General features: G+C 44.5%; 1 protein-coding gene across 2 annotated transcripts; it reads left to right on the forward strand.

Moving 5' to 3' along the window:
• The first annotated feature begins 220 nt into the window (after positions 1–220).
• LOC147262110 (integrin beta-1-like) lies at positions 221–25,652 on the forward strand. Of its 2 annotated transcripts, none has more exons than XM_086204512.1 (16): positions 221–532; positions 12,231–12,297; positions 12,726–12,811; positions 15,161–15,383; positions 15,760–15,930; positions 16,014–16,252; positions 16,346–16,501; positions 16,708–16,803; positions 17,541–17,630; positions 17,977–18,117; positions 18,252–18,454; positions 19,582–19,820; positions 19,900–20,122; positions 20,764–20,996; positions 21,391–21,557; positions 23,416–25,652. In XM_086204512.1, exons 2-16 carry the CDS (start codon positions 12,231–12,233, stop codon positions 23,479–23,481), a joined length of 2,400 nt encoding a protein of 799 aa, XP_086060638.1. In that variant the 5' UTR covers positions 221–532; the 3' UTR covers positions 23,482–25,652. The 2 variants fall into 2 exon arrangements, with proteins under 2 accessions (XP_086060638.1, XP_086060639.1); XM_086204513.1 differs by lacking the exon at positions 221–532 and adding an exon at positions 8,555–8,575.
• Positions 25,653–26,368: the final 716 nt, after the last annotated feature.

The raw sequence follows: 26,368 nt of genomic DNA on the forward strand, positions 1-26,368 counted from the left end.
GGTACGGCAGGACATGCGTGAAGGGTTATAAACTCATAAACTTGAGAGCTGGGGTGTTGAGTTTGAGCTGGGAACCGTGTGTGTGTGAGTGAGTGAGCTGAGGACTGGGTCCGCTGCCCCCGGTGTGTTTGTTCCGCTTCTCTCGTCGTGCCGCCGCTCTTCCCGTGTGGGCGGGGTCTAGATAAGAAGAGGAGGTTTGTTGAGTTTGTCGGCTAAGAAAAAAAAAAAAAAAAGACTTGTCCTCATAGCGGCACCGGACCTCCAGCTGGAGCGTGTCTGGACTCCTCGCTGTCGGTATATTTAGTAAAACAGCCCCCTACGGGCAGGTTTTAGCAGATAGGAAAGCCCCGGTTCGGAAGTAGACGTTGGCCTGTCGGAGCGGCAACGGTTTATTAGCTGAAACAAAGCGAACCCTCTTCGACAGCTTTAGCTAGCCGCTCTAACTGAGACATTGCGATTTAGAAAAGAACAAGAAGAAGAGGAGACTTTTGAGGACCAAATGTTATTGTGACTCTGCGGAACCGCACAGAAGGTGAGTGTCGCTGTTTGAGCCCGCATTCGTGCGGTTTAAATACGCGGTCCGCGGCGGTAACGGCGACCGAAAACAAAGCACGCGAGCGAAGGAGGCGAGGGTGGAATGTTTGGCTTCGGGGGCAAAGTTTGGGTGTGGATGAACCGGCGGCGGGCGAGGGGCAGCCCGGTGACGCCTCGGCTCGCACTGCGTCTTCAGAAGAAAAAAACTTATAATAGTGTGTTGGTGTGATTTAGTTCAGTCTAAACTTCGTGTGTGTGTGTGTGTGTGTGTGTGTGTGTGTGTGTGTGTGTGTGTGTCAGAGAAGCCTGGACTTGGTCCCAGGACTGAATGTAGGCCGGTGAGAAGATGGTTCCCTGTGAGACACGAACTCATGTTATCAGCTCCAGCCGAAGGCTCGACGAGTCTCAAGGCTTTGACAGAACTTGAATTTTTTTAACCTAAAAAATAAAAGCAAAGTAAGCGATATATTAAAAGTTGCATCGTTCCTTTCCAGTGACTTTTCTACTTTTTACTGACTTCCTGATGGGTAATTTACACACATCAAAGCCAGTATTTTTTATAGTACTATATGTAATTATAGTACTAAAGTGTAATAAAAATTCTAAATAGAGTGCTAGTAAATAAGTGTTTAGGTTATTTAAAAGACATGATAATGATGCAAATGAAAGGCTAACTACAAAAGTTAGCATGCTAACCATTAAGCCCTCTTTCCCCATTGCACCCAATACCTCTAGGGGCAGTAGTGAGTCAATACAGTGGTTCGTTTGCTTATCCTGAAGTCTTTTTTTTAATATATGTTTTGTAGCCATGAACGGGTGAAAAAATAAGTTTCAGATTCTGGACTTAAGTGAGCGTCATTAGGTGTTTGGGTCTCTTGTCTCAAAGTCCCTAAAATTTTAGTGTCTTATTTTTTAAGAGTATTACAAAGATATTTTGTTTTTCGACAGCGTAAAATGTATACCTTAGTGAATATTGAAGCTGTTAATGTGTTGTAAAAAAAAAATAGAAATAACAGCAGTTGCTAACAAGGGGCTGAACGGGACAAAGGAGGTCGTTGCTAACGTCAAACGTTACCACGCTAGGAGCTAACAAAGCTAGTTGTGGGGACATCCCTGGCCCGAGTCCTGCAAGGGTGGTGTCCTGTGTTCACGGTAGCGTCTAGTGATTGCCTGTATTCATCTAAAAGCGTAGAAATTGTTGACCCCGTGTTGTAAATGTGTTCTGCTGCCCCCTGTTTATTTGGAGTGAATGTATGAATAAAACCAATATCAGACCAGTTCTTACACATGGCACCTTGGCTACTGCAGGATTTATCTGACATATTTATATAGTTAAGTTACGAGGTTTATGAGCATTTTTTTCTTTCCAGATGTTAAGCGTAATTATTTCTCATTAGTTTGTCTGTTGCTGAAACACATTGTCTCAAACAGGCAGCTGTAGTACCTGTAGTTTGCGTTTGTACGCCGGAGGAAGTCGAGCTCTTGCTGAGTCCGTATGAAAGTTCTGTCGACTACTTAAACGGCAGAGGTCTGGCCTACCGTACTGACAATTGAATCAAATCTCCAGACCGACTTTGTTTCCTCCTGGTCTTGGAAGGTGAAGATTAAATTTCATACTGGCCCAAAGAATTGAGAATCATTTGCACCACCAAGCTTCCCTGGTTTGTAATGATGTCTTGTGATTGTGAATGTACAAAGGGAACATTTGTTTGTAATATGACACACTTAGGAAACTTTGTACCTTTTTGGGTGAAACATTCATAAGGAATAAACCCAGTATCTTGCCAATTGTAACTCAAACTCCCAGACAAATGAAATAATATCCTGAAACAGACCGCAGCTGGATCCCGGTCTAGTCCAACAACATGGTGGACCATATGAACTGTGGTTTAGGATGCAGGAAGACCAAGAAATCTTCAGTCGGGCCAGATTGGTTAACCGGGGGCTGCTGTTTCGTCTTGCCCACAGTTTTGATTCAGGACTGTTAACTCTGCAGTTGGACAAGATCCGTCTTGTCTGCCTCGTTCTCTTCCAGTCTAGGAATTACAGCCTGAGGGGTGTTTTTTTGTTTTTTGTTTTTTTCCAGGGTGAATTTTAGCTTGAATTGTCGAGTTAAAGTGGACATCCATGCACACCCTGTTCTTGCCGTGAGACCCAGATATCGCGACATGGAAGGAAAAATACTTCAGATTAATTACTAGCCAGCTCGTCTTATGGACAGCATTTTAATAACATAGCAACGTCTCTGTATCGAGGTGTGAAAAACACACGTGGCTTTGATGTTGTGCGGTGTGCACGGATCACAAGGATGCAGATAGAAGGCCTGGTAATTGCAGACATGAGGGTGGATGTGTCTCTGGAGCAGCGCTGGCTCCCCGTGGATCACTGAGTCACTTCCCTTAGCTACACTGTTGTGAGGTTAAAACAGTGAGCAGCTCTGTGCGAGGAACAAGGAGTGTCCAGGCTTGTACGCGGGGTCATTCAGCACCGACCGACTTCAATGACGCGGATATGAGTCACAGAGACTCACGAAGGCCGCGCGGTCTGAGGGTGTACACTCACTCGCCTGTTTATCAGATAAAGATAATGCTATATTGCAACAGCCGTGCAATAAAATCTCCTTTCATGAGGATCATGATGCTCAGTCTTTATCAAAGCTGTAGAGAAAGTCATTGATGAATAAATTCTCTGGTGAGTTTTATTTACATTTGGGAGGTTTAAATTTCTGCTGCTGTTGAACTTTACTGGGCTAAACTCAGATGTTCTCCAACATTTAATGTGCATTTCAACCAAAACTACCTTTTAGTTTCAGGGACTTGGCTTGAAGCACAGTTGACCAGGAAACGGTTGTGAAGCACCGTGGAAAAACAAAGAGTTGCCTGAAGTTGGTGATGTAAAATGCTGCAAGTACTTAACCAATCATAGATGTTCAGCACTGCAGGCCCCGCCCTCCTGAGTAATTATTGTGACAAGCCAACACAACTGTAAATCAAATTTACTCATTCAGATTTTAGTATTAAATTAATTATTAGTCATTGGCTCATAGTTTGTTTACTCCTGAGTTGTCTATTGATGAAATGAAGCCTCAGATCTGTAGGCTGTGAATTCAGTGAAGCTGTCAGTAGTTTTCCAAAGCAAGCAGAGAGGAAGCCCGGGGATTATTTTCAGGGCCATGAGGACGGTTGTCACATTGAGTCAGTGTCAAACTGACCCAGTGAACTCTCCGAGTTCAAGTTTTAGGGGAATGGAAAAAGCGCACCCTATTTCAGTTAGGTCACTTTCCCCCATCGTAGGACGGAGCCTCTTAAGATGGAATGTGTTATCTCATCTCTCTGAGGAGGCTTTAGACTGGGATCTCCTCCAAAGGACAGACACGGCCAGTTTCTTCTGTAACTGCAGGAAAAAAAACCCCACAGCAGTCGTGATTTTACTGGAATAAATATGTTTATTCCACGGGGTGTGTCACAGAAGTGGGACTCTGAACTTGATTCTCAGATGTTAAAGTGTCTGTTAAATGTGTGCACAGTAGGCACACAGTAGGCACAAACAGACAAAGGTTCAGGCAACCCAGAGCCAACCCACGATTCAAGAATCACCGTCCTTTTCTTTGGTCTCGGTGTCTGAAATGTACCAAATAGCGATGAGACCCAGGGAGGGTTGGTTGGCTGTCTCTGCTCGCTGCTCCAACACTTTCCTCTCCTGCCCTGTGCATCCTGAGACTTCATCTCATGTCCTTGAGAACAGCTGATCTTCAGCGCGAGCAGCCTCACCAGTGTGCCCTGCAAGTGGTGTTACCCAGTATAGCATTACTGGATACACAAGATAACAAGAAAGATGATAAAACCAATGATAAATGGATTTTACTTTTCATGAACCTCAAGAATTTTTTTCCAAGATTTTATGAAGAAGTGCAAACTTACTTTTCATTTTTTTTGTTTTAAACCTTTTTTTTTTAACAGTCACAATACAAACCAATTGGTTTCGAGTAAAAATGTTCCTCCTGGCTAGATTCGGAGCTGGACGTCACCTGTTTGAACTCCTCTCTCTGGACAGCTCTGGGGGAAGGAAGCCCTCCTGCCTGTGTGCTGGGTGGGTTTCCTCCAAAGTGCTGCATTTGCGGTCAGAGGGAGAAATTCTTCCGGGCCCATCAACAGTTTGTTTGGAAGAAAAGTGATGCTGGGGCGTGGCCTAATGAGAGACATGCATGCAGAGTTCTGCTGGAGTTGTTGGGTGACCTCATGGACGGAGTGTGGGCTGTGACTTCATGCGGGGTGGTGGTGGTGGGTGAATGTGTGGTAGCAGAGCGTGGGGGGGGGGCAAGCCATTCTGTCTTGAACGAGGTTACAAGTTACTCATAGTGTACCATACCAGTGGTTGACGTCCTTAAAGGGCTGTCCAGTATATTTCACAGCTGCCTTCTCATGTAGTGACATTAGACCAGTTTACTTCGGGGGAAACAATCCGTCTGCGTTGTCCGTGGTCAACCACTGATCCAGTGAAATGCTGAGAAACAAACTTGTGGTAATTTGTGTAATCTTCTGGTTCAAGTTGCCTGATGCTTTCGCTCAAAGTGCAGGTATAAACTAGACTCGTTGTGCAGTGGTGATATTATTTTTATTCTCTTAATCACCATACAATTAAAAACAATGACTTTTATTTTTCGTGTGCAGAAATTTCTTCAGCTACAAAACACTCATCTAACATTTCCTGTTCTGGCTCTCTGATAAGCAGATTACATTTCCCATCAAGCTGAATGTGTTCAGGAGCATTATGAAGTCTCTTTGTTGAACTGCAGTCAGTCGCAGCTTAAACGTGGACGTGGTTACGGATTAATGAGCACTCCCAGATGTGCTTCGCACCACCTTTAGACACCTCCAGCCTCGTCTGTTTGACTTGTATGAGTTGCAGCAACAGGTCGCCCAGAGGTCAGGAAAGCAGATATTTTAAACAGCTGGAAAACGCAGTTTCAGATGATACATTTTCACCCAACTTACATATTTTAGCTTCCTATTAACCTACTAAACAGAGTTTAATAAATGAAAGGGGTCATCTTTTCAGGGTTTCATTATTTTAACATTAATATGAGTAATGATCTCTCCAGCAGGGAACAGAGGACGTCTCTTACCTCAGACTTTGCCGAGGGAGTTTTCCTGGTCAATAAAACAATCATCCACCACCTCTGACCAGAGGAAGGAGTAAACAAAGACATTAGCAGGGGTGACACATGCCGGCATCGTCTGAGTCAAAGCCTCCATGTTCACCTCCTGTTCTTTCAGTGTCCCTGAACCCCCAGAATCTAAATATATCAGACACCTCCTCAGAAAGCAACGCTAAAAACTGTTCAAATACAGTAAAGCAAAAACTGCAGTACTACCTTCATTAAAGTGATATTTTGAACATTAAGTTTTATCAAGTTAACTTCAAAAACAAGTGATTATCTCTTTCCTGCGCCATGTTTTTCACCAGGTTTTTCTTTCATTTTCTCCCATACTATGCTTTTACGGTGTTGCCAATAAATTTGACCAAATGTTTAAGCAATGAGGAAGAAGTGCAAAAGAATTTTCCTCATGAACCTCCCAAGTTTCCTTTTTAATAGCGGAAAAATAGATGCATACACTCATCCTTAAATAAACAGAGCTGGAAGTGACAACAACAATAATGATGGATGTCTGAATTAAACATTCATACAGTGAACTCATTTGATTGTTAGTTTCTAAGTTCATTGTATTCTTCCCTCATTATTCAGTCACCATTTCTGCGCAATATTGGCTCATTGCACTCATGTGGGTGTTCATTTTAAACTCACAACAACATCCTGAAGTGCATCAGTCACGATGGTCTCTCAGCGATTCCTCCTTCACAGCAGGAACGCCACCAAAAGAATGCTGCTGTCCAGTAGGCACACAAGGAGGCAATTCTTCACCAGACGACTGGCTGTCTGAGCAGAGGAATGTTCTTTGATTTTATACCACAGAAGATGTGGCTCTGGTTCCCGAGGTGTAGCTTCGGACTGCAAATTGAATTCAAATACGTCTGACCAGCATGGAGCTGGGGTGGACAGTAGGCCATAACAAGGAGCGCCGAGGAGGATTGAGTTTCAGTCGGCAGCTGTTGTAAGAAATTCTTGTTTAAACATTTGTCTGAGCCCATGAGTGACCCCCCACTGCTTGAGTCAGTAGCTCAGCTGTGGTATTGGTTTTAGCCATGAGGTGTTGCATCTAGAAAAGGACAAAGGACATGGAATCCCTGGAGGCAGTTGTTCACTGCTGTTGGGTTGATTTCAAGCGTAGATAATGACTACTTATACAATCCTGAGTAGAGAGATACCAGCAGCGTCCCAGAGCTAGGAAACGTGTCGAGCTTATGTTAAAACAACCACAATACTCTAGTTTATATATTCGATGTACCTTTTCCTGGAAAAAAATCTCCCACCCCAGCCATATACAGTGTAGCAGTTGCTGCTAGCTTGCTAGCTCAGAATGGAAGGGGTGAAGAATGCAGACACAGATAACCCTTCAGTGGCAAGCTTCTACATGAAATGTTGTTCTCATAAACGAGACCTGCACAGGTGTGATGAGCTGTTCTGCACAAACATGAGCTTGTGTCAGTGACGATGCCAAAATCTGGGGAAGAGTTGTTGTTGTTGTTTTCTTTTCAGGCCCAGATCACACTAAACTTAAAACCACCATCTTGCCCTTAAAAGTTTGGAAGAGCTCTATCACTCAGCAGGACCTGGCCTATTGTCAGTCACACAGGTCTGTATTTGAAGAACCGCCAGGCGAACTGCCCTAGAAACTGCACCTTTTTAAGATTACAAATGAAATATTGTGACTCTGATGTTCAGTACCACAAGCAGAGCGACTGTCCTGCTGCTCGCCTCCTCCAGCCTGACCATACAGAGTCACGACTCAGCTCAGTTTACTTAAGATACTCTAAATATTGGCTGTCCACCACTCATGGAGCCCGTAGCTGCAGTCTGACAGTCTGACGGTGAGCAGTACCAGATGATGCACTCAAGTGAGCCGTCAGTTGGTCACCAGATTTGATTTGAGTTCACATGCTGTTTCTCATGACTGGTGGGCCACAGCTTATTTTGTCTTCCAACCTAGTAACCACACACACCATCAGTTTTTACTCTGACTGCAAGCCAGGCCGTGTGTGGCCTCACATGAGAAGTCCACTCAGATGTTTGCAACGGGAACAGTAGCTTGATTTATCTGGTTCTTGGTTCTGGTGGAAAACAGAACCTGGCTGCTGCTCCTGGCTGCTGTATTTCTAATCGTGGAAGTGTTGATTTCTGGAGCAACCAACTAGAATTCAAACGGGTAACTGATTAAGTTCCTCAATAAAACTGCTCTGAAAAGGACCGTTGTGTGTGAGTAGGTGGAGGTGTGTACCGTGGGGCCTCAAGCAACCCACTAAACACAGCGAGAAATTGCTTCTTCTTTCCTTCTCCTCGCGTCTGGATGATGTCACGTTGGCTTGTTGCTCGGTCCGAGTGTTGCTCTCTCTTGAGTGTCCTCTTGTTGTTTTTGCAGGATATTATTAAAATAGTCATGGAAATGTATGAGCTTTAATCCATGGTTGTGTTGTGTCAAAAACACAGCTTGTCATGAATGTCAGTTAAAACGACTGCTGATAGAAATTGCCGTGGGCGTGTTTTTTATTTTCCATGTGTAAAAAGATGTTTTAGAGGATGTGAAGTCAGGAACATTTTCCTCAGACGTGGAAAAGTCATCAAACTTTTTTTGTGGATAAAGTATGCATTAATTACGGTGATTTATTCAAATTAGTTTCATTCCATTCTGGTGGAATTAAACCAATTTGAATAAATCTCCATAATAAGTAGTGAAAATGTTCAGCTTAGTAAACAATAATCACAATCAACGGATTGCATTTTCCTGGGTTTTTGTAGAGTTTCTTTTTGGAACAGCACTGTGACTTACGCAAGAACTCGTGTGCTCCGTCTTTGGAGGAACTGCGGTGGCAGTCAAACGTGACGGGGACCCTTCCTGCTTTGGCTCGTCGCTTTAGATGCCAGGCAAGTTCTCCAGCTTTGGTTAAACTTGTTTTTAACTCTCAAGTCTTTGAGGAAGCAGTTGCTTGATGTGTGGACAACCCAGCCGTTTTTCCTAGAAGAGCTCAGGAACTCCCAACCCCAGTGCTATGGTATGCGTGAAAAACAGTCAAGTAGATCATTGGTTAACTAAGACTGAGTGACCTGGGGGACCTCTTTGACCTCTTTCTTCCTGTAGACTTCATCAATTACTAAACAGAACCTTTTTTTGTCATGGAGCTTCTAAGCTGCCTGGTATGGAAAAGGCCTCTCTGTCTATGGTTTGATATCAGCTCTTACCAGGTGGTAAAAGGTAGAACTTGAATTAATGTCACTTCTGTTCCGTTTCCCTCAGCTAAGATAAAACTTGTGATAATGGATTAAAAAGTGATAGTTTTTAAAATCATAGAATACAAATTTTAATAGAATAAAGGAATGTATCAGGGAGATGTCTTATTTAATCCAGAGACAAAAGTGCAGTCAGGATCAAAAATCAAAATTGTAAATGTACAATGGCTGTATTTGTGAGGTTATCAGTAGCTAAGATGGGATAAGAATGTGCTTGTTTGGTGGAATTTTAAAGGGGGGATTATTTACAAAATCTGTTGTAAAATACAAGAAAATAATTACAGATGTTTGTATTTCAACTCAAGAAAAAATAGGGGGAAATTTGCCGTTTTATACAACCTTCCTAGTTACCCCAGCAGAGATTTTCTGAGTTGATGAGGAGGACCTGAATGCACCATGAAGTCCCATGACCAGCCTTTACAAAGCAGATGCACCATCGATCTTAAATAGTCTAAGTGGAAGTAGCATGACTGCACCTCTCAAGTTTAGATGGTGTGATGTGCAGAGCTGGAACGAGTCACGGCGCGGCGGCCTGAGCGTGAAACAGTCACACCAGGAGCCCAGGAGAGAAGCCAGTGAAGCCTCTTCACCTCCTCACACTGTTTAGGTCTGATCGTGCCGGAGGATTTAATACACGACCTACCAATGTCGGGATTACCCTCCAAGATTTGCTCATAAAACATACATTCATTTGGCTCTTGCGTGGTGCTGTTGATGTTGGCCTTCATGTAAAGGCAAGTCTGCCCTCCAGACGATCGCCGCTAATGCTGCTGCTTCCGATGCTTCCTTAATGCTGGTTTGTGGCACTCAGGCTCTGGAGCTGAATGGTTTCCAATCTGTCAACTTCCTGCAATTTGCAACCCTGTGCAGGAACATCCCCAGAGCGCTAAACAGAGCTGGGCTGGAGGAATGTGGGGAGGAGCTTTAACAGTGGAGAAAGTCTTTGCAGTTACTTTGGGCTTGAATCTTATTCAGGATGTTGCTCATCAGACATTGTATTTGTGACGAGTTTTGTCAGGTTCCAGTCAGGGAGTTGCATTTGAAATGGGTGATGTTGACGGATCACCAAAAAAAGCCCTTGTGAGATGTTTGAAGACGCTAAAACATCAAAGAACCTTACTGGTCTCTTCCTGTGCCATCATGAAAATGACAGTGGTGTTTTAGCATTCAGCTAATTGACTAGATTTGTTGTTTGTCCATCATCATGTTGTCCAGCTTTCCCAGTTGTTTGATAACTGTCACCCACTCGCTTATGGCAGGCTCACATCCAAGTCGGTCATTAGAGCTCATTTCACAGGATGTGGTTGGGTTGTTGATGCCTGTGCTCTCTGACCCACAACCCTGCATCTGTAGAAGAAAGAAACCCACTAGTTGTGCTTGTGAGGTGTGAGTTCATCACCCTTGACTCTTCTCAGACGAGCCGAGGAACCAACATCAGCAGCGGGTGCCTATTTTGGGTCTCAGCTGTTGGTTTAGCATCTCTCAACACTGCCTTATTTCCTGTGTAGCTCTACTGGGGGGTGTGTGTGTGTGTGTGTGCGTGTGTGTGTGTGTGTGTGTGTGTGTGTGTGTGTGTGTGAGAGAGAGAGAGGGAGAGAGATTTGGGCAGATGGTCAAGAAGTGTGTCACTGAAGCTCTGAGGAATGGCTATGATTCAGAGCTTGCCTTACCATATATGGGCAAGGGTTAACCATGGTTTTCTCACTGGAGGAGGAGGGGGATTCAAATCAAGCACATTTCCTACAATTTTAAGATTATTTTACCCATTAGAATGGTGTCTTTCCAAAAAGTAGTGATGAAGAAAGCTTTAGTGGGTATAACTACATTCCCAAGCCATGAATGGTGTTATGCCGTATCCCTTAAACAAAACTGGACTGTGTTTAGATTCTGCCATCGTATGCTGAGGTTAACGTTATCCAGCTGCTTGTCTCACGTTCCAGTTTCATAGCTGGTGGTGTTTGTCTCCAGAGCGTCCCTGTCTGGCTGCTGCCTTCAACCTTTCCATGTGCTGCCTCCCTGCATTCTGACCAGATACCATAACTGACACACTGAATATTCTGTTGGTATTTGGAGATTTATATTTATATCGGCACCATCATGCCTTAATCCGGTCTGGAAGCAGCTTCCATTGCATTGGCCTGTAGCAGCATGAGCAATTTCAACCGCAGTCGGAGAGCAAGCTTGTCGTTTTGTGGTCAGTGGTGATGATGAAATGATTCTCATGAATTGTGGGCCAATCATTCCTCCATATTTGGAAAAAGCAGGATGGGAGCTGCTGCGCTGCTGCGTAACTGTGGAATTTCACCTCTGTGTCAAGATCAAGTCTTTACAAGACGCTGCATGATAACAGAGAGACTGCATCACCATTAAATTTGGATTTTTTTTTTAAACATTTTTATTCATCTCAGTGGTTTCATTGAAATAAAAAGAATTGCCTGGCTTTGAAGGCGAAGGGATAATTGCTGAGTTGATGGTGCAGTTGGCAGTGGAAAAGCTTTCTACTGCTGGTTTTAGGGACTTAATATGGGCCGTTGTGCAGCTTCCCTTTAAAAGCATGTGGATGTCGAGTGTTACAGTCACTGGAATCAGTTCTGGAATTTGCATGTGTGTGTGTGAACCTGGAGTGTTAAAGCAAAAGCAAGAGGAGAAAGGGCTCCTGCATCGGGGACTGTTGAGCTCCTCTTCGTCCGTGTATGTGTGAGTCTCTCTGGAGAAAAATGGCTGCATGGTCACTCAAACATGTTGCCTTCAGGGACAAATCATAAAATTTAATCAAACATCAGCAAAAAAGAAAAACACGAGTCACATTCTTAGTTTAACTATAAAACTTTGGCATGAAGCTTGAGACACGTGAATCATAATATGATTGGGATTCATTATTACTGGATTATCAGTAAGCTTAGAGTCATGCCTCCATATAAATGAATACTGTATAATACTTGGGGCCGGCATGGCTCAGAGGTAGAGTGGCCGTCTACCAACCTAAGGGTCGCTGGTTTGATCCCCACTTCCCCAGTGACCATGTCCAAGTGTCCTTGAGCAGGATACTGAACCCCTAACTGCTCCTGATGGCCCTGTGGTGAACTGATGACCCGTCCAGGGTGAACCCCGCCTCTCACCCAATGTCAGCTGCGATTTCAATAGATTCCAACACAGAAAGTTCTTTCTATCAACGCTGATGTAGGTTACCCTGGGAAAATGTGCCAAGTATTATAGATGTGTGCCTTTCACAATGATGTTCCACTGATTTTTGCATCCAACTCTTAAGTTTTTCTATTTTGCTTGACTCTAGATGGATCTACGGTTACTTTTGATAGCGGCGTTATCAGCCGTCCTCAGTGGCGCCAGAGCACAGCAAGGTAAGGAATCTCACAAAGGACTTTTAAAATGTTGTTTTTACTGTCAGAGCAGAAATTCACACACACACACACACACGCAGTCAAGATCCATACGATACATAGATATTTTCCTATTAAGCCCGGTTTGTTCAGTTCTACCACTGTAGCGTATTACAGTTTCCTATCATTCATGTCTACTCCTTCATTACTATTTTATGGCCGTTTGCTGCCTCTCAGCCAATGATGGGATGCTTTTTTTTTTAACCATGTGAAGTCATCTGTTGGTGAGGTGCCTGAAGCTTTTCTCAGCATGACTTCAGTCTTATGAACTTGGAAGCGGTTGAGTTTTGCGGCCAAAAAACTGAAGCTGGCTTGAATTAGTGAACTCATGGAAAATGCTGTTTTCTCATCAGGTTAAAAAAAATACTGTTACTGTTTTCTGTTTTCAGAGGGAAGTATATGCATAAAGGCAAACGCGCAGTCATGTGGTGAATGCATCCAGGTCGCTGAGAAGTGTGGATGGTGCACAGATGAAGTAAGTGGAATCGTGAATGCTGCCGCCAGCACCATGTGATAATGTGAAGAATCTTAAAGTAGTAAGGCTGGTGTCGTCTCAGTGGGTTTGGTTGAACAGCACACAAAATGGCTAACACAGCTGCTCCACCTCATCTTTTGCTAAAGAAAAAACAAGTTTTTTTAGTCTCTTAGTGATGGACAAATCCACTTTTGTCACAATGTCTCCAGTATGGAGCAGTGGCAGAGCTGCCTGAAGCCCCAGAGCGGCTATCCTGTAATCTAGTAGGGCAACTGGCAGCCATCAAATTACAGCCACTAAAAGTGCTTTGATCACACAGGGGCTCAAATCTCTTATTATTATTTTCTGACAAAAAAGTTCAACATCCAATGAAAAAAAAAAGGGGGGGGGTGAGTTGCGTGACAGTTCTATCCATTTAAAACAGACAAATTCAACCCATCGAGCCACACCATTACCACGCTGGCGCTCGCCTGCAGCGTGCAGCCACGGAGGTCTGTACTCTCTGGTGTTCCTTGAAGCTGCAGTGTCCATCATTCTCACAATGGCCAGTATTTTGGCTTCAACTTCGAAATAAGCTCAAATCTGTCAGTCATGCAGCTTGAGAGAGGACATGTCTGCTTCCCTTCCCCCCTCTAAATCCACTCTCTCCCTCTCTCTGTCTCACTCCAAATGTCTCACAATCCCTAAAACACCGTTTCAGATTTTAGTAAAACCTTGAAGGAACATTTACTTCAAAGTAACCTCTGTCCTTGAACAGCTTGATGAAGTCAGTGACAATTCGCGCTCCATGCCTGAAGAGGCCGGTAATGAAAACTTGAGGATCAGGTGGGTTTGTTGATGGGCATGCGCCAGGGCAGAGCTGCTGCATTCCTGTTCAATCTGGTCGTTCTGCTCTATCACACTGTGGACTGATACGCACCTCTGAGTTTATGAAAGAACAACCTGAGCACAACATTCAGCTCAGCTGTGTTTGGTTTAGTTTCACCAGATAAGGCTTAAATATTTGCTGTAATGAAGTGCATTTGGTCTCATATTTAAATTGAGATGCTTTTTCTTGTAAATATTCTGAAATTCATTATTTTCTGTACAACTGACAACTAAACTGATGATTTACTCCTGTGCGTTGCTGTGAACTGAATATTCCTCTAATTCTAATCCGATGTGTAGTAACTGATGCAGGAGAGAAAAAAGGCCTCTGTTGGTCATGTGGTTTAGAAAGAATTGGGTCATAGCGCTAGTTTTGTTTTGACTGAGTTCATTGTCTCAAGCCCTGCACTGTTGTGCCCTGTGGGACATCATGTGCATCCAATCTCTGTTCCCAGGCAGGCGGAGACAGATGACTGCGAGGCCTGGCGAAAGATCTAATTGGTTTAAAATGTTCTATGACTTCATCCTTAATTCCATCAGATACTCAAACATATCAAAGTGGCCGAAAATTCCATCTGCAGCATTGAAACGGCTCAGAAAAACAGAACGGTTTTGACAGTTTCTCTAACTTGCTGTGTCACTGTGCAAGTCGTCGACATGTTTCTTCATGTCAATCCCACCAAGACAAATTCCTGTTCACATGAAGTACATTTCCAGACGTTTGCATGTGCTGCTCCAGTGTTTACGGCCATGTGTTGATCTGGGAAGCCTTCAAGGTTATCGGGCCACAAAACTGTTGTTATAGAAGCAGATATATTTCAGTGTTTCCAGAACACCTCTATTAACCCTTCTTTTGTGTTCCTGGCCAAGTTTCTCCAGCCGACTTGATCTTTTCTTTTCATAACAGAAAAACAAGAAGTCGTCACCATCAACGCCTTTTAAAGATGTGAAGCAGTGTCTCAAGGCCAGCAGTTAAAGTGCTGAACTGCAGTGAATATACCAAAAACAGACTCTGAAAACATCTTCCTAAACCAGCATTTAATTAAAAAACTTAGTGAGCTCAAGTGTTCATCCACTCGCTGCTCATACTTGGCGTGCGCCTGACTGGAGCCTCAAGGACGCGCTGGGCTGGAAGTCTGAGGATTATTTATCTTCCATGGAGGTCATTTTACCCGCAGACGTAACAAAGTGCACCAAACCAAAGTGGTGATCAGCTGTTTTATGTGTTCAAATGCCTTCTTTGAAGGGAAAAAGACAGCATTGACGCAATCCAATAGAAAACACAGTATGTGTGATTTATGAAGGTTGCAAATCGATCAGTTTTTACAAGTACAACCAGTTAATTTAACTGTTAAGTCAAATGTTTTACCCTTAAAGTGCTTTACTGTCCATACAAAGTCCAACAGCTTCTGTCCTCAGACCCTTAATGCAAAATGAATTCAGCTGAATTGATCCTCACATCCCCCTCTTGTTGTTTCGCAGGACTTCCTCACTGTGGGCGAGTCCAAGTCAGCCCGCTGTGACGATCTCGAGTCGCTGAAAGCCAGAAAGTGTGACTTGTCTAAAATTGAAAACCCTCGCGGAAGCATCAACATCATTAAGAACAAGCCCGTCACCAACCGCAAGAAGGACGTAGCGGAGAAGCTGAAGCCGGAGCAGATCACCCAGATCCAGCCTCAGAAACTCAGCTTGACGCTCAGATCTGGTAACAGCTGAAGTCCTGTGGTAGAATCTATGAACGCTTCACCTTTGCAGGAGAAACGCCTGCTGTGGAGCGGACGATGAGAAGCTGTAATGAGACGTCTATATTTGACTGTAACTGGTATATTGAATAAGAGCAAGCTTTTACGGAACATTTTGCGAACAGAACTGCCAGTCTCATCTCTCTTCTTGGTTGTGGTGTGAAAATGATCACGGAATCTCGACCTCTTAATGCTCAGTTATTAAGGCGTTTTTATGACACTCGTATGCTCCCTGATCTAACCTGGTTTAGCAGTGTAAAACTGGCAGGGATAAAACGCAGTACTTTTCTACGGTCACAAACTGAATTTTTCCTAAAAAGTGTGATTGCTGTTCCTCAGGTGAGCCTCAGACTTTTCAGCTGAAATTCAAGCGTGCTGAGGACTACCCCATTGATCTGTACTACCTTATGGACCTCTCGTTTTCCATGAAGGATGACTTGGAAAACGTCAAGAACCTTGGCACGGCCCTCATGAAAGAAATGCAGGAGATTACCTCAGATTTCAGGATCGGTGAGCCAAACTTCCAGGAGGAGGATAAGAATTGACAAGAAAGATCAACTGTTACAGTCCAAAAATACTCCTTTCCCTTCCAGGGTTTGGCTCCTTTGTGGAGAAGACAGTCATGCCTTATATCAGCACCACACCAGCCAGGCTCATCAACCCCTGCACAGGGAACCAGAACTGCACCAGCCCTTTCAGCTACAAGAACGTCCTGAAGCTGACCAACAAAGGGGACGAGTTCAACCGTCTGGTCAGTCAACAGCAGATCTCAGGCAACCTGGACTCTCCTGAGGGCGGGTTTGACGCCATCATGCAGGTGGCGGTCTGTGAGGTGAGATTCTTTGACTGCGTTGAAAAACAGGCAAAAGTTCCACCTAAATATCTAAAATGTTAATTAGGAGGCTCTCTGTCTCGGTTGTTTCAGGAGCAAATCGGCTGGAGGAACGTGACTCGCCTGCTGGTGTTTTCTACTGATGCTGGTTTCCACTTTGCTGGAGATGGCAAGCTGGGCGGCATCGTCCTGCCCAATGATGGACGGTGTCATCTGGAGAACAACATGTACACAATGAGTCACTACTATGTAAGAAGCTCATCATTTATTTAGTTAGCGTAGCTTATCGTGAGAGGGCTGTCGGAGCGTCTGTGCTGTTTTCAGCTCGTCCTTGATGCACTAATGGCCCCGGTTTCCCGTTGATGTTAGAACTGCCTGGACACCGATTGTCCTCACAGTATTTGAGTTGTGATTGTTGTGCTTGTATCAGTCACCGTGTGTGTCCACTCTGACAGGACTACCCCTCCATCGCACATTTAGTCCAGAAACTGAGCGACCACAACATTCAGACTATCTTTGCAGTCACAGAGGATTTCCAGCCTGTTTACAAGGTAAGATTTGACATAACCCATTTAACGTGTTTGCTTTGATGACTTTTCCTTTAGTTCACCTTAGTTTTAAAACTGAGTGGGCTTCTGCACCTGAAGTCTGTTTGCTTTGGTCCAAATCACTGCATGAGTTGCTACTTGGCTGCACTTTTAATCCGGTCCAGGTTGTTCAACTATTGGGAAGGAAAATTGCAGGGGAAATAACTGTCAGTCAGACTGAGACAAACTACACCTGCAGCATATTAAACAGAAGTTGCCTCACATCAGGAGGTTTGGGTCCTGGCTGTGTGGAGTTGCTTCTTCACCCCATGTCTGTGTGGGTTTTCCTTGTGGGTTTCCCCCACCGTTGGCTTCCTGACCCAGGCACTGCCCCCCCCCCCCCCCCCCCCCATGTTACCACACCTTTTATCAGTACTTCAGAATGCTCTGGTGTAATTATCACACTGCAGCCTCTCTTCCCTTTGTGTTGAGGCTGCCAGTCCTCTCACTGGCTACAACATCTCCGTAGAAAGTACAGTCACATTGTTACCTGAGCAGAACAACGTTTCCCCAGGGCCCGACAGTCACAAATTTTCAAGAGGACCAAGGGTTGGGTCTTTTAAATTTATTAAATTTAGAATTTAATACAGTTTTGTTTTGAATCAAATCCAGGCCAATCAGAAGTTGGCATGAAAGGGCTTTGATGTGCACGTTGCGGTCTTTTTATCGTTATCTCACATGAGCCTTTGTCTCTCCTGCAGGAGCTGAAAAATCTCATTCCCAAATCAGCTGTTGGCACGCTGTCATCCAACTCCAGCAACGTCATCAAACTCATTATTGATGCTTACAATGTGAGTCCAACTGCAATTTCTGTGTGCATGAATTCAAAATATACTCATCATGTTTTATATGTATGAAAAAAACCTAGTTGTCCCGAATGTAACTGTGTATTTTCATTTTACTCTTTAGTAAAAGTGAATGACCCTGAGATCGTTTATTTGTGTCATTGAGGATGAAATCTTTGTTAACGTAGACTACATAAAGATTACACAGACTGAGACGCCACGGTAACGAGCGACGTATATAGCAGGATCACTTCCTCGTGGCGTCACACTCAGCAGGCCAGTTGCGTCATGAAGTTAGTAGTTAAATGTTCATCCTGTAGTGAATACTTGATTTGTTCCTGTCACTGGGCAGTCTTTGTCATCAGAAGTCATCCTGGAGAACAACAGGCTGCCAGAGGGAGTTTCTATCACCTACACATCCATCTGTAAGAACGGTGTGGAGGGAACAGGTGAGAACGGCAGGAAGTGCTCCAACATCTCCATCGGAGACGAGGTAAATATGAGCATTCGTTAGCAATTTGTCCACATGAACCATGAAGAACACAAACATTTGAATGTTCATCCTATTAATTAAAGCTGCAAATGAGCTGTAAGGCATCTTCTTTATGACCCTCATCTGTTTTGCAGGTGTCCTTTAAGATTTCCATCGAGTCCCAGAAGTGCCCATCACACGGGAAGCCTGAGACCATTAGAATCAAACCGCTGGGTTTCACTGAGGAGGTGGAGGTGGTTCTGAACTTCATCTGTGACTGTGAGTGCTCAGCAGAAGGTGAACCCAACAGTGAGAAGTGTCACGAGGGCAACGGAACCTTCGAGTGTGGAGCCTGCAAGTAAGCATGAAGCCGGGGAGATTCAGTAGATCAGTGCATTCCATGGGCTTCCTGAATCAGTGTCCAAACACAGCAGCTGACCCTGAACCTAGAAAAGGAACTGAATAGAACCCTTAGTGAGTACAAGAGGAAGAAAGCATTAGTTTTCACTCTACTAAATACCACCACTTCATGAATTCAGACCAATATTCTTTCCCTGAACCTGCAGTAAAAGATATTTTGGCCACCAGGGGGCAGCAAACACAGGTTAACGTAACACTTTTATATCACAACCCTTTAAAGTGGATCTAAAGTGAATGTAGTGATGTAGTTTTTAGCAAGTAGTCACAAACAAACATTGTCATTTATTTGGATGCATGTTTTTGTCCACCTGGTGAATGTTGATGTAGTTTTCTCTCAGGTCTTGCATTCTCCTGAAGGAAGCATCTGGCTCTGCAGCAGCTAAAGCCCCCTCATTATTCTCTCGGTGCTGAGCAAACTGTGGGTTTGACAACTATTTTATGAAAATAACTATAAAAGATCAGGTTGAACACCTTCACAAGAAATCGGAGAGAACTCCTTGAGAAACTCTGTTTCACTGAGGGGTGAGGAATAACATCTGATACATCCATCCATCCATCATCGTCTTCCGCTTATTCCTTACTGGTAAGGGTCGCAGGGGGGTGGAGCCTATCCCAGCATCTACGGGCGAGAGGCGGGGTTCACCCTGGACAGGACGCCAGTCCATCACAGGGCCAACATAGAGAGACGAACAACCATTCACACTCACATTCACACCTACAGTCAATTTAGAGAATCAATCAGCCTCGTCCCCAAATTGATGTCTTTGGACTGTGGGAGGAAGCTGGAGTACCAGAGAGAACCCACGCAGACACAGAGAGAACATGGAGACTCACCCAGAAAGATCCTGCGCCCGAGCCGGGACTCGAACCCGGAACCTTCTTGCTGTGAGGCCACAGTGCTGACCACTGCACCACCGTGCAGCCCTGATACATCATCATTCCTACAAAATGAATACATGAGAGGCAGTTTCAAAGTTTTAGGTTTCCAGGAGCTTAGAAGGGTTTTTTTATTCTTTCTGAATGATTCTTGGCTCCTTACGGTGAACTTCCTTCTATGTGTTTCAGGTGTAATGAGGGGCGGATCGGACGTCTGTGTGAGTGCAGCAAAGATGACGTACGAACGGAGGACCTGGACACCAACTGTAGAAAAGACAATGGCACGGATATCTGCAGCAACAATGGGGACTGTGTCTGCGGCACCTGTGAATGCAAGAAGAGGGATAACCCTGCAGAAATTTACAGTGGCAAGTACTGCGAGTGCGACAACTTCAACTGTGACCGCTCCAACAATAAGCTCTGTGGAGGTGAGAACTGTAGAAAATAAATTATTTTACATACAAGAAGAATTTGGCCATGAGATGAACGAATCCCTCTCTCTACAAGGACACGGTCGCTGTGAATGCAGGGTGTGTATCTGCGACGCCAACTACACTGGCAGTGCCTGCGACTGCTCCCTGGACACTTCCACCTGTCTCGCCAAAAACGGACAGATCTGCAACGGCCGTGGTACCTGCGAATGTGGCATCTGCAAATGTACCAACCCCAAATTCCAGGGTCCGACCTGTGAGATCTGTCCGACCTGCCCCGGTGTCTGCGCTGAGCATAAGTGAGTTTGAAGCTTTCATGCCGAGCTGGAAACTAAGAGCTGTTTCTGTGTGTCCTGTTGTGGGTGCTTTTCCCTGAGGCTTGATTTCCTTCATCAGTCACAAAGAGTTTATTCTTGTGTGGTTGCTTAGGTTGAGCAGTGTTGGACTGCTGGGGAGGTTCAGTATGTGGCCTGTAGATCTCAAAGTTTTGTTTGCCTGACTGGCGAATTCAGGGCTTTTCTCTGCCTTCACTAACACACGTTGGACTTGCTGAGGTGGTTGAGTGGTAAGAGCGCATATCACATACGCAGCTGACCCCGGTTCGAATCCTGGCCGAGGTCTCCTGCGTGTAACCCCCCCCTTGTTTCCTGTCAAAAAACTAATGCATGTTGGGATGCAACTGAGAAAACTACGCAGTGGACAGTCTGCTGAGTTCCAGAAGGACTCCCCTTCTGTTAATCTCGTGGTCATGTTACCCATTTTAATACAACATAAGTTTTTAGTGCTCTGATGCCATCAACACAGGTTCCTTTTAATATGCCACAGTCAGCCATAATGGCAAACGCCAGTTTGCATGACCAGTTTTAAGTTTGTACACCAGAGTAGCAAATCAGAAGGCAACATTAATGAAGAAAGAGTCAACCTGGGCTTTCTCTCCCAGGGAGTGTGTTCAGTGCCGAGCCTTCGAGGCTGGCGAGAAGAAGGACACGTGCCAACGAGACTGCAGCTACTTCCAGCTGATTAAGGTGAAGGACCGTGACAAGCTGCCGCAGCCCACCGACCAGAGCTTCCCTCTCACTCACTGCAAAGAGCGAGACGCCAACGACTGCTGGTTCTATTACACCTTCGCCATCAGGAACGACACCAAAGAGGTCTATGTGGTGGAGATGCTGGGTATGTGTGTAACTTGAAGAAAGTTACGGACTTTGGTCCATTAATTTACTCAACATGACAAATTTAGATTGGCCACCAATTAAATGTCACGGGGCCTGTCGCATTTACACGTGTTCTTACACACATGGGACCTTTAGCCCTCAAATTAGTCTCACAGACAGAAAGAGAAGCCTGATGGTGAAATAGAAGTCTTGAGAAAAGGAGCAGCAAGTTGCAGGCTTGACTTGCTTTGTTTATGCTAGCATTTCCTTTAAGATCATACTGTTCATGGTAGTATGATCATTTGTCTGCAAACCATCTTTTACTATCAAACACAAGATAAAGATAAGAATCGATCTTGTCTTCTTAAGATTGGATGAACCTCAGCAGTTGAGTTCATGTCTCTTTATTTCAGAGTGCCCGTCAGGACCCGACATCGTCCCCATCGTGGCCGGGGTGGTGGCCGGCATCGTGCTGATCGGCCTCGCCCTGCTGCTCATCTTGAAACTGCTCATGATCATCCACGATCGCCGGGAGTTCGCTAAGTTTGAGAAGGAGAAGATGAACGCCAAGTGGGACACGGTGAGTCACATGACCACCTGGAGTAATACATTCATTCTTTTCTCCACGTGAAATCGTTGAAACAGAGATTAAAAGTTTAGTTTAGTTGTGAGGGAGGAGTTCAGAAGATTACATGTTTCAGTTAAAAAATGTAAAAATAGCGCATAAGTTGATGAAGCAATCTTTAGATTAAACATTAAAGTCTGAAAGCCCCAAAACAAGAGCAGCAGCCTCCATAATTACACACAATCATACAGAACACAGCAGCCACCAATAATTTAGAGTTCCATTAGAACCTAACATCTGCTCATCCAAACTGTGTAAAGCAGGGGTGTCAAACTGGTCCAGTAAGGGCCGGTGTGGCTGCAGGTTTTCATTCCAACCCAGCAAAAGCAACACCTGATCCAACAAATGAGCTGTGTGGACACAGCTTGATTGATTTAAGTTGAATCAGGTGTTGCTTTTGCTGGGTTGGAATGAAAACCTGCAGCCACACCGGCCCTGACTGGACCAGTTTGACACCTGTGGTGTAAAGGCAGGGAAGCCCCCAAAAATCTGATCAGCTACAGAGAAGAACATGTTAATGAGCCGTCCTCACCCCTCCATCGGTCTCAGTGAGGGCTGTCCCCCCTCAGCTGACAGTGCTGCCTCTCTCTGTCCACACGCGCAACTGCATGACCATAAAAGGCAATGAATCAGGAAACAGCCCTGCTGGGTGATTTCTGCTGCTCACTACAGTCAGAGCAGCGGCTGTATGAGGGCTCTTAGCAGAGGAAACAAACTGTACTTGCTGCTTGTGTTGGAGGAAAAAGCCTTTGAGATGAACACTGGCCGTTGTAACACCTCACTGAAGTAGACGTACCTGCGTATTTTTCTAAGTTAGATTTTGTGTGCACGAGATGAGTTGTTGTTTTTTTTAATCTGACCTCGTTTTCAGAGCTCTTCCCTCAAGAATTTGTAGTTGCTAGGTTACTAAATACATCTTCTTGTACTTCTGCATTCCTGCATTTTCAATATCTAGTTCAAGTGATCAGAAGTTTGGCGTGAGAAAAGACTCACCTGATATCTGACAGATGTGGCGACGCTTCTCCACTCCTGATGCCTTAACTCATTGGTTGATGGCTGATTTGTCAAAGACAGGATCAGTTTGTCTTTGACGCTGGATTTTAACTTTAGTTGAAACCTCAGACGGCCATTTTGCTGGCAACATGTGAAACGACTGAGAAATAAGAGTAAAGTTCCCTCTGACCTGCTGCTGCTAAACAGGAAGCTCTGATTACGCCCCTCACATGAGACATCAGGGCTCAGAGTACGGATGGATGGAGGAAATGAAGCACAACCACACAGCTCATTGCTTCCTGACTATTCCTCCACATTTTTCACATCTGTGCTCATCATTTCCACTGTCTTTACCTCCTTCTCTCAGTTTCTTTATTCCTGCCTTCCCTCTCATTTCCCTCTTTTCCTCCTGTCATCATAGCAAGGGAACCCCATTTACAAGAGTCCTATTAACCAGTTCCAGAATCCCAGCTACGGGAATAAAGGCGCTGTCCTTTAGGTCACAGTTGGTATCAGACAGGCATGTATGTGTTGCTGAGTGCAGGTTTCCATCATGTATGACCTTTTAGTGGCCATGTGTTGTGAAGAGAGCATGTTTCATAACAAAGGCATTTTTTTTATGTGATGGGATTGACGTGAACCGCTTGTTACTAAAGTCAGGAGTGCATGTGTGAGTCAGCGTGTGCGTTTGAATCCCTGTCCATCCCTGCACCGCTGAGCTGTTGAACTTGGCGAGCGTGACGAGTGTTGTGGTTGCTCGTTCACCGGATGACACTGTTGACCGCTGCTTCACTCAGTATTTTTGTTCTCTCTCTTTCAGGGTGAGAATCCCATCTACAAAAGTGCTGTTACGACTGTCGTCAATCCAAAGTACGAAGGCAAATGATGGAGCTTTGCTTTCACTGTGATGGAAACACTGTATGGAAGAGAACATGGGCCGGGGTGGAGGGAGGGGCGGGTTTTATAATGCTCTCACTCTTTTGTAGTTGTTGTAGCCACCAAATCATCACATCACATTCTGCCACCATGTCAGTTTCTCTTACTTAATTGTTGTTATTTTCTATGCATCTTCTGGAATTTGTACAGTCTGTATAAATATGAGGTTTTATTTTGTATTTGTTGCCTCTGCGGAACTTGAGAGAAGACGTCAAACTGATTTGTAGATTTTCTGCCGCAGGACTGGCAAGGTAACAGATAGCTTAGCTGTGCCTTTTTTTTCTTTCTTGTTTTTATAAAAAAAAAAGTGAAGCCATCAGTGTTTAATTGAGGGTTGAGTTGTATGTTGATGGTGGACAACAAATGAAGCCTTCCAGTCTCAACGATGATGTGGACGGAGTCGTGACCAGTCTCTCCCAGTCAGTGTTATGAGCGTGAGGGGGGAAATATATCGGGTCCACCTAAAACGCGTAACATCGGTGCAGCGCAGGTCGTCGCTCTCAGTAATGATTGTAATCAGGAGAGCGCTGAAGGTCGACATGTTCCTCCAGGCTAATCCGGGAGTTGGCATCACCACTTCTTTCTTCATGCTTCTGTTTTTTACGTGTTGTCTCATTTAGCCTTTCGTTAGTGAGCGTTGTTTTTAGGATGCGTAAAAAGCTTCCGAATTTCTGAATGTTGTATTTACTGACCGACTTTACCCAGTAGAACAAAATGTTAAAGTACCTTAAGCTTGTGTTATACCTCGTTTTTGTATTTGTGATACATGGTCTATCCCCTTGGAAGGTGATGAAAATGTCCGTTGATTAGTCTCCCGTTAACGTGGCTAATTTTGTTCCGTTTTTGACACCTAAATGTGAGGAATGTCTGCATGGGACTCTTCATGCTCCCCTACAGAGAAAGAAAAAAGCTACTCAGTGCAGCTCCCTCCTCACCTGTTGGCTTGCTGTAGCTAGCATACCATCCACCGCTGGGCCGAACTCTGTGGTAGAAGTTCAACTTCACTCTGGGCAAATACCAGACCTATGATAAAGGAAAGGAGGGTCTTTGCGGACGTATCAGAGCTCAGTGGGCTTTCCGTAGGGCCCCAAAATGTCCACATATGGGAATGAAGTGTCACCCATGGACCTTATTTCTTGCATTTAAAGAAAAAAACTTTCAAAACTACCGTGGATGAACCGGACGATAAATGATGCACACGAGGTACACCCGGGGGTATAGACCGAGTAGCTACACTGACCACGTTTGCTGCGTGAGACAAGCAGGTCATGACGGGTCTCTTCTTTTTTTTTTTCCCACGTTGCGAGACAGAAACTCCACAGAACCCCCTCAGTCCGGGCTACGGGGCGGTGCCAGCGTAGCGGCTTTCAGTCCCCGCTCTCTGCCGCTGACGTTGTGCTGCGTGCGTGGACCCGGTGTATTTCAGGCGTAGCCGTTTTGACTGACTCGCTCCTTGTAAAAAGTCTCTTTGGATTGGAACGCTCCTGGAGCGTGCCCGTTGGCCCGTGGCGGCAGCAATGACTTGTGTACGTTCTGTGTAAAGCCATATACGTACCCGCAGAATGGGGTAGAAGAAGGTGATAGCATGTGTGTCCTTGTCTGAGTGACTTGCTCCATCTGAACAACCAGTTGAAAAGTGTCTGTCTAGGAACCATGTTGTCTTTGTCTGCCTTTCTAGATGGAAGGACATCGTGTACAGTACTGTTACAGTGTGGCCGCAGGTTCCAATCGCTTGATTTAAAAGCCAACTCAGGTCCTAAGTTCTTCACAGCAATGCCAAATACACTTAAACACGCCTTACTACGAACTAAAGTAGCATCTTTTAAAATGCCTTTTTAACGTAGAGAATTGGGGAGCGTTGACATTCTTCTCCAGATGTCAGGAAGTCCAACTCTTGTGGTGCCTGCATAAACATTTGTCAGTGAAAAGAAGCAGAGGTTTTTTCCAGAGGTGGGAAGGGAATGTTCTAGATAGGTCTAGATTTTTTTATACAGCTAAGAAAGGTTGGACTTGTCACTGTTGTTTTAAGTGCCTTTTTTAATTTCATCATCACATTCACAATTGAAATTCTGTTTGTCAGAAATTATTTATTGAATAAAGAAACCAATCAATTTTCCCTCATATTGTTTTATGCCATGGTGTGTTCAGGGTCTTTGTTTTTACACTGTTACTGTTGTGATGAGAGTACAAATAATTTGTCATTCAATATTCAATTCAGTTGCTCATAGATCCAGCGCTGCCCAACCCAAACCTCGTCATCCGGTAACTGGACAGACAACAACAGACAAAGCAGCTACAGTTTCAGGGCTCCCAGTCAAGAACGACCTGGAAAAGTCATGAAATTTGGAAATTTCCAAGTCTGGAATATTTTTTTTGAATGTGTGTGTGGTTCACTTAAGGTTTACTGACAAAAAAAAAAAAAAAACAACCTTAAATGTTTTACTTTAATACGTTTGGATGTTTCATTGGAGCATAGCTGTCTGTTGGTCACATTCAAATGTGTGCTTTTTAAAGTTTTTATTTATTCATTCACTTGTAAACCAATGGTTTTTAGGGGCCGCACAGTCAGGAAAACTTTCCTCAGATATGTGGAAAGGAAATGATTTATTGATAAAAAGTTCATATGAACCCTGGAGTTTGGTGCACACCTGAAGTTCTTCAACATTGGAGTATTTTGTAGTAAATCATTGAACTAAGTGTGGTGATGTATAGAAACTGTAGAGCTGTTGAGAAAACGCCATTCACGCGTGGAGGAGGAGGCGACCAGCGGATGAGTCGACCCCGTCCTTTTTCCCCTCACCCTCATGGATACGCAGGCGTTCATATCAAGATGAGGA

Source organism: Aulostomus chinensis, chromosome 5 (genome assembly GCF_037954235.1).
Source record: "Aulostomus chinensis isolate RoL2024-O1b breed Wild chromosome 5, RoL_Achi_v1.0, whole genome shotgun sequence".
Lineage (NCBI taxonomy): Eukaryota > Metazoa > Chordata > Actinopteri > Syngnathiformes > Aulostomidae > Aulostomus > Aulostomus chinensis.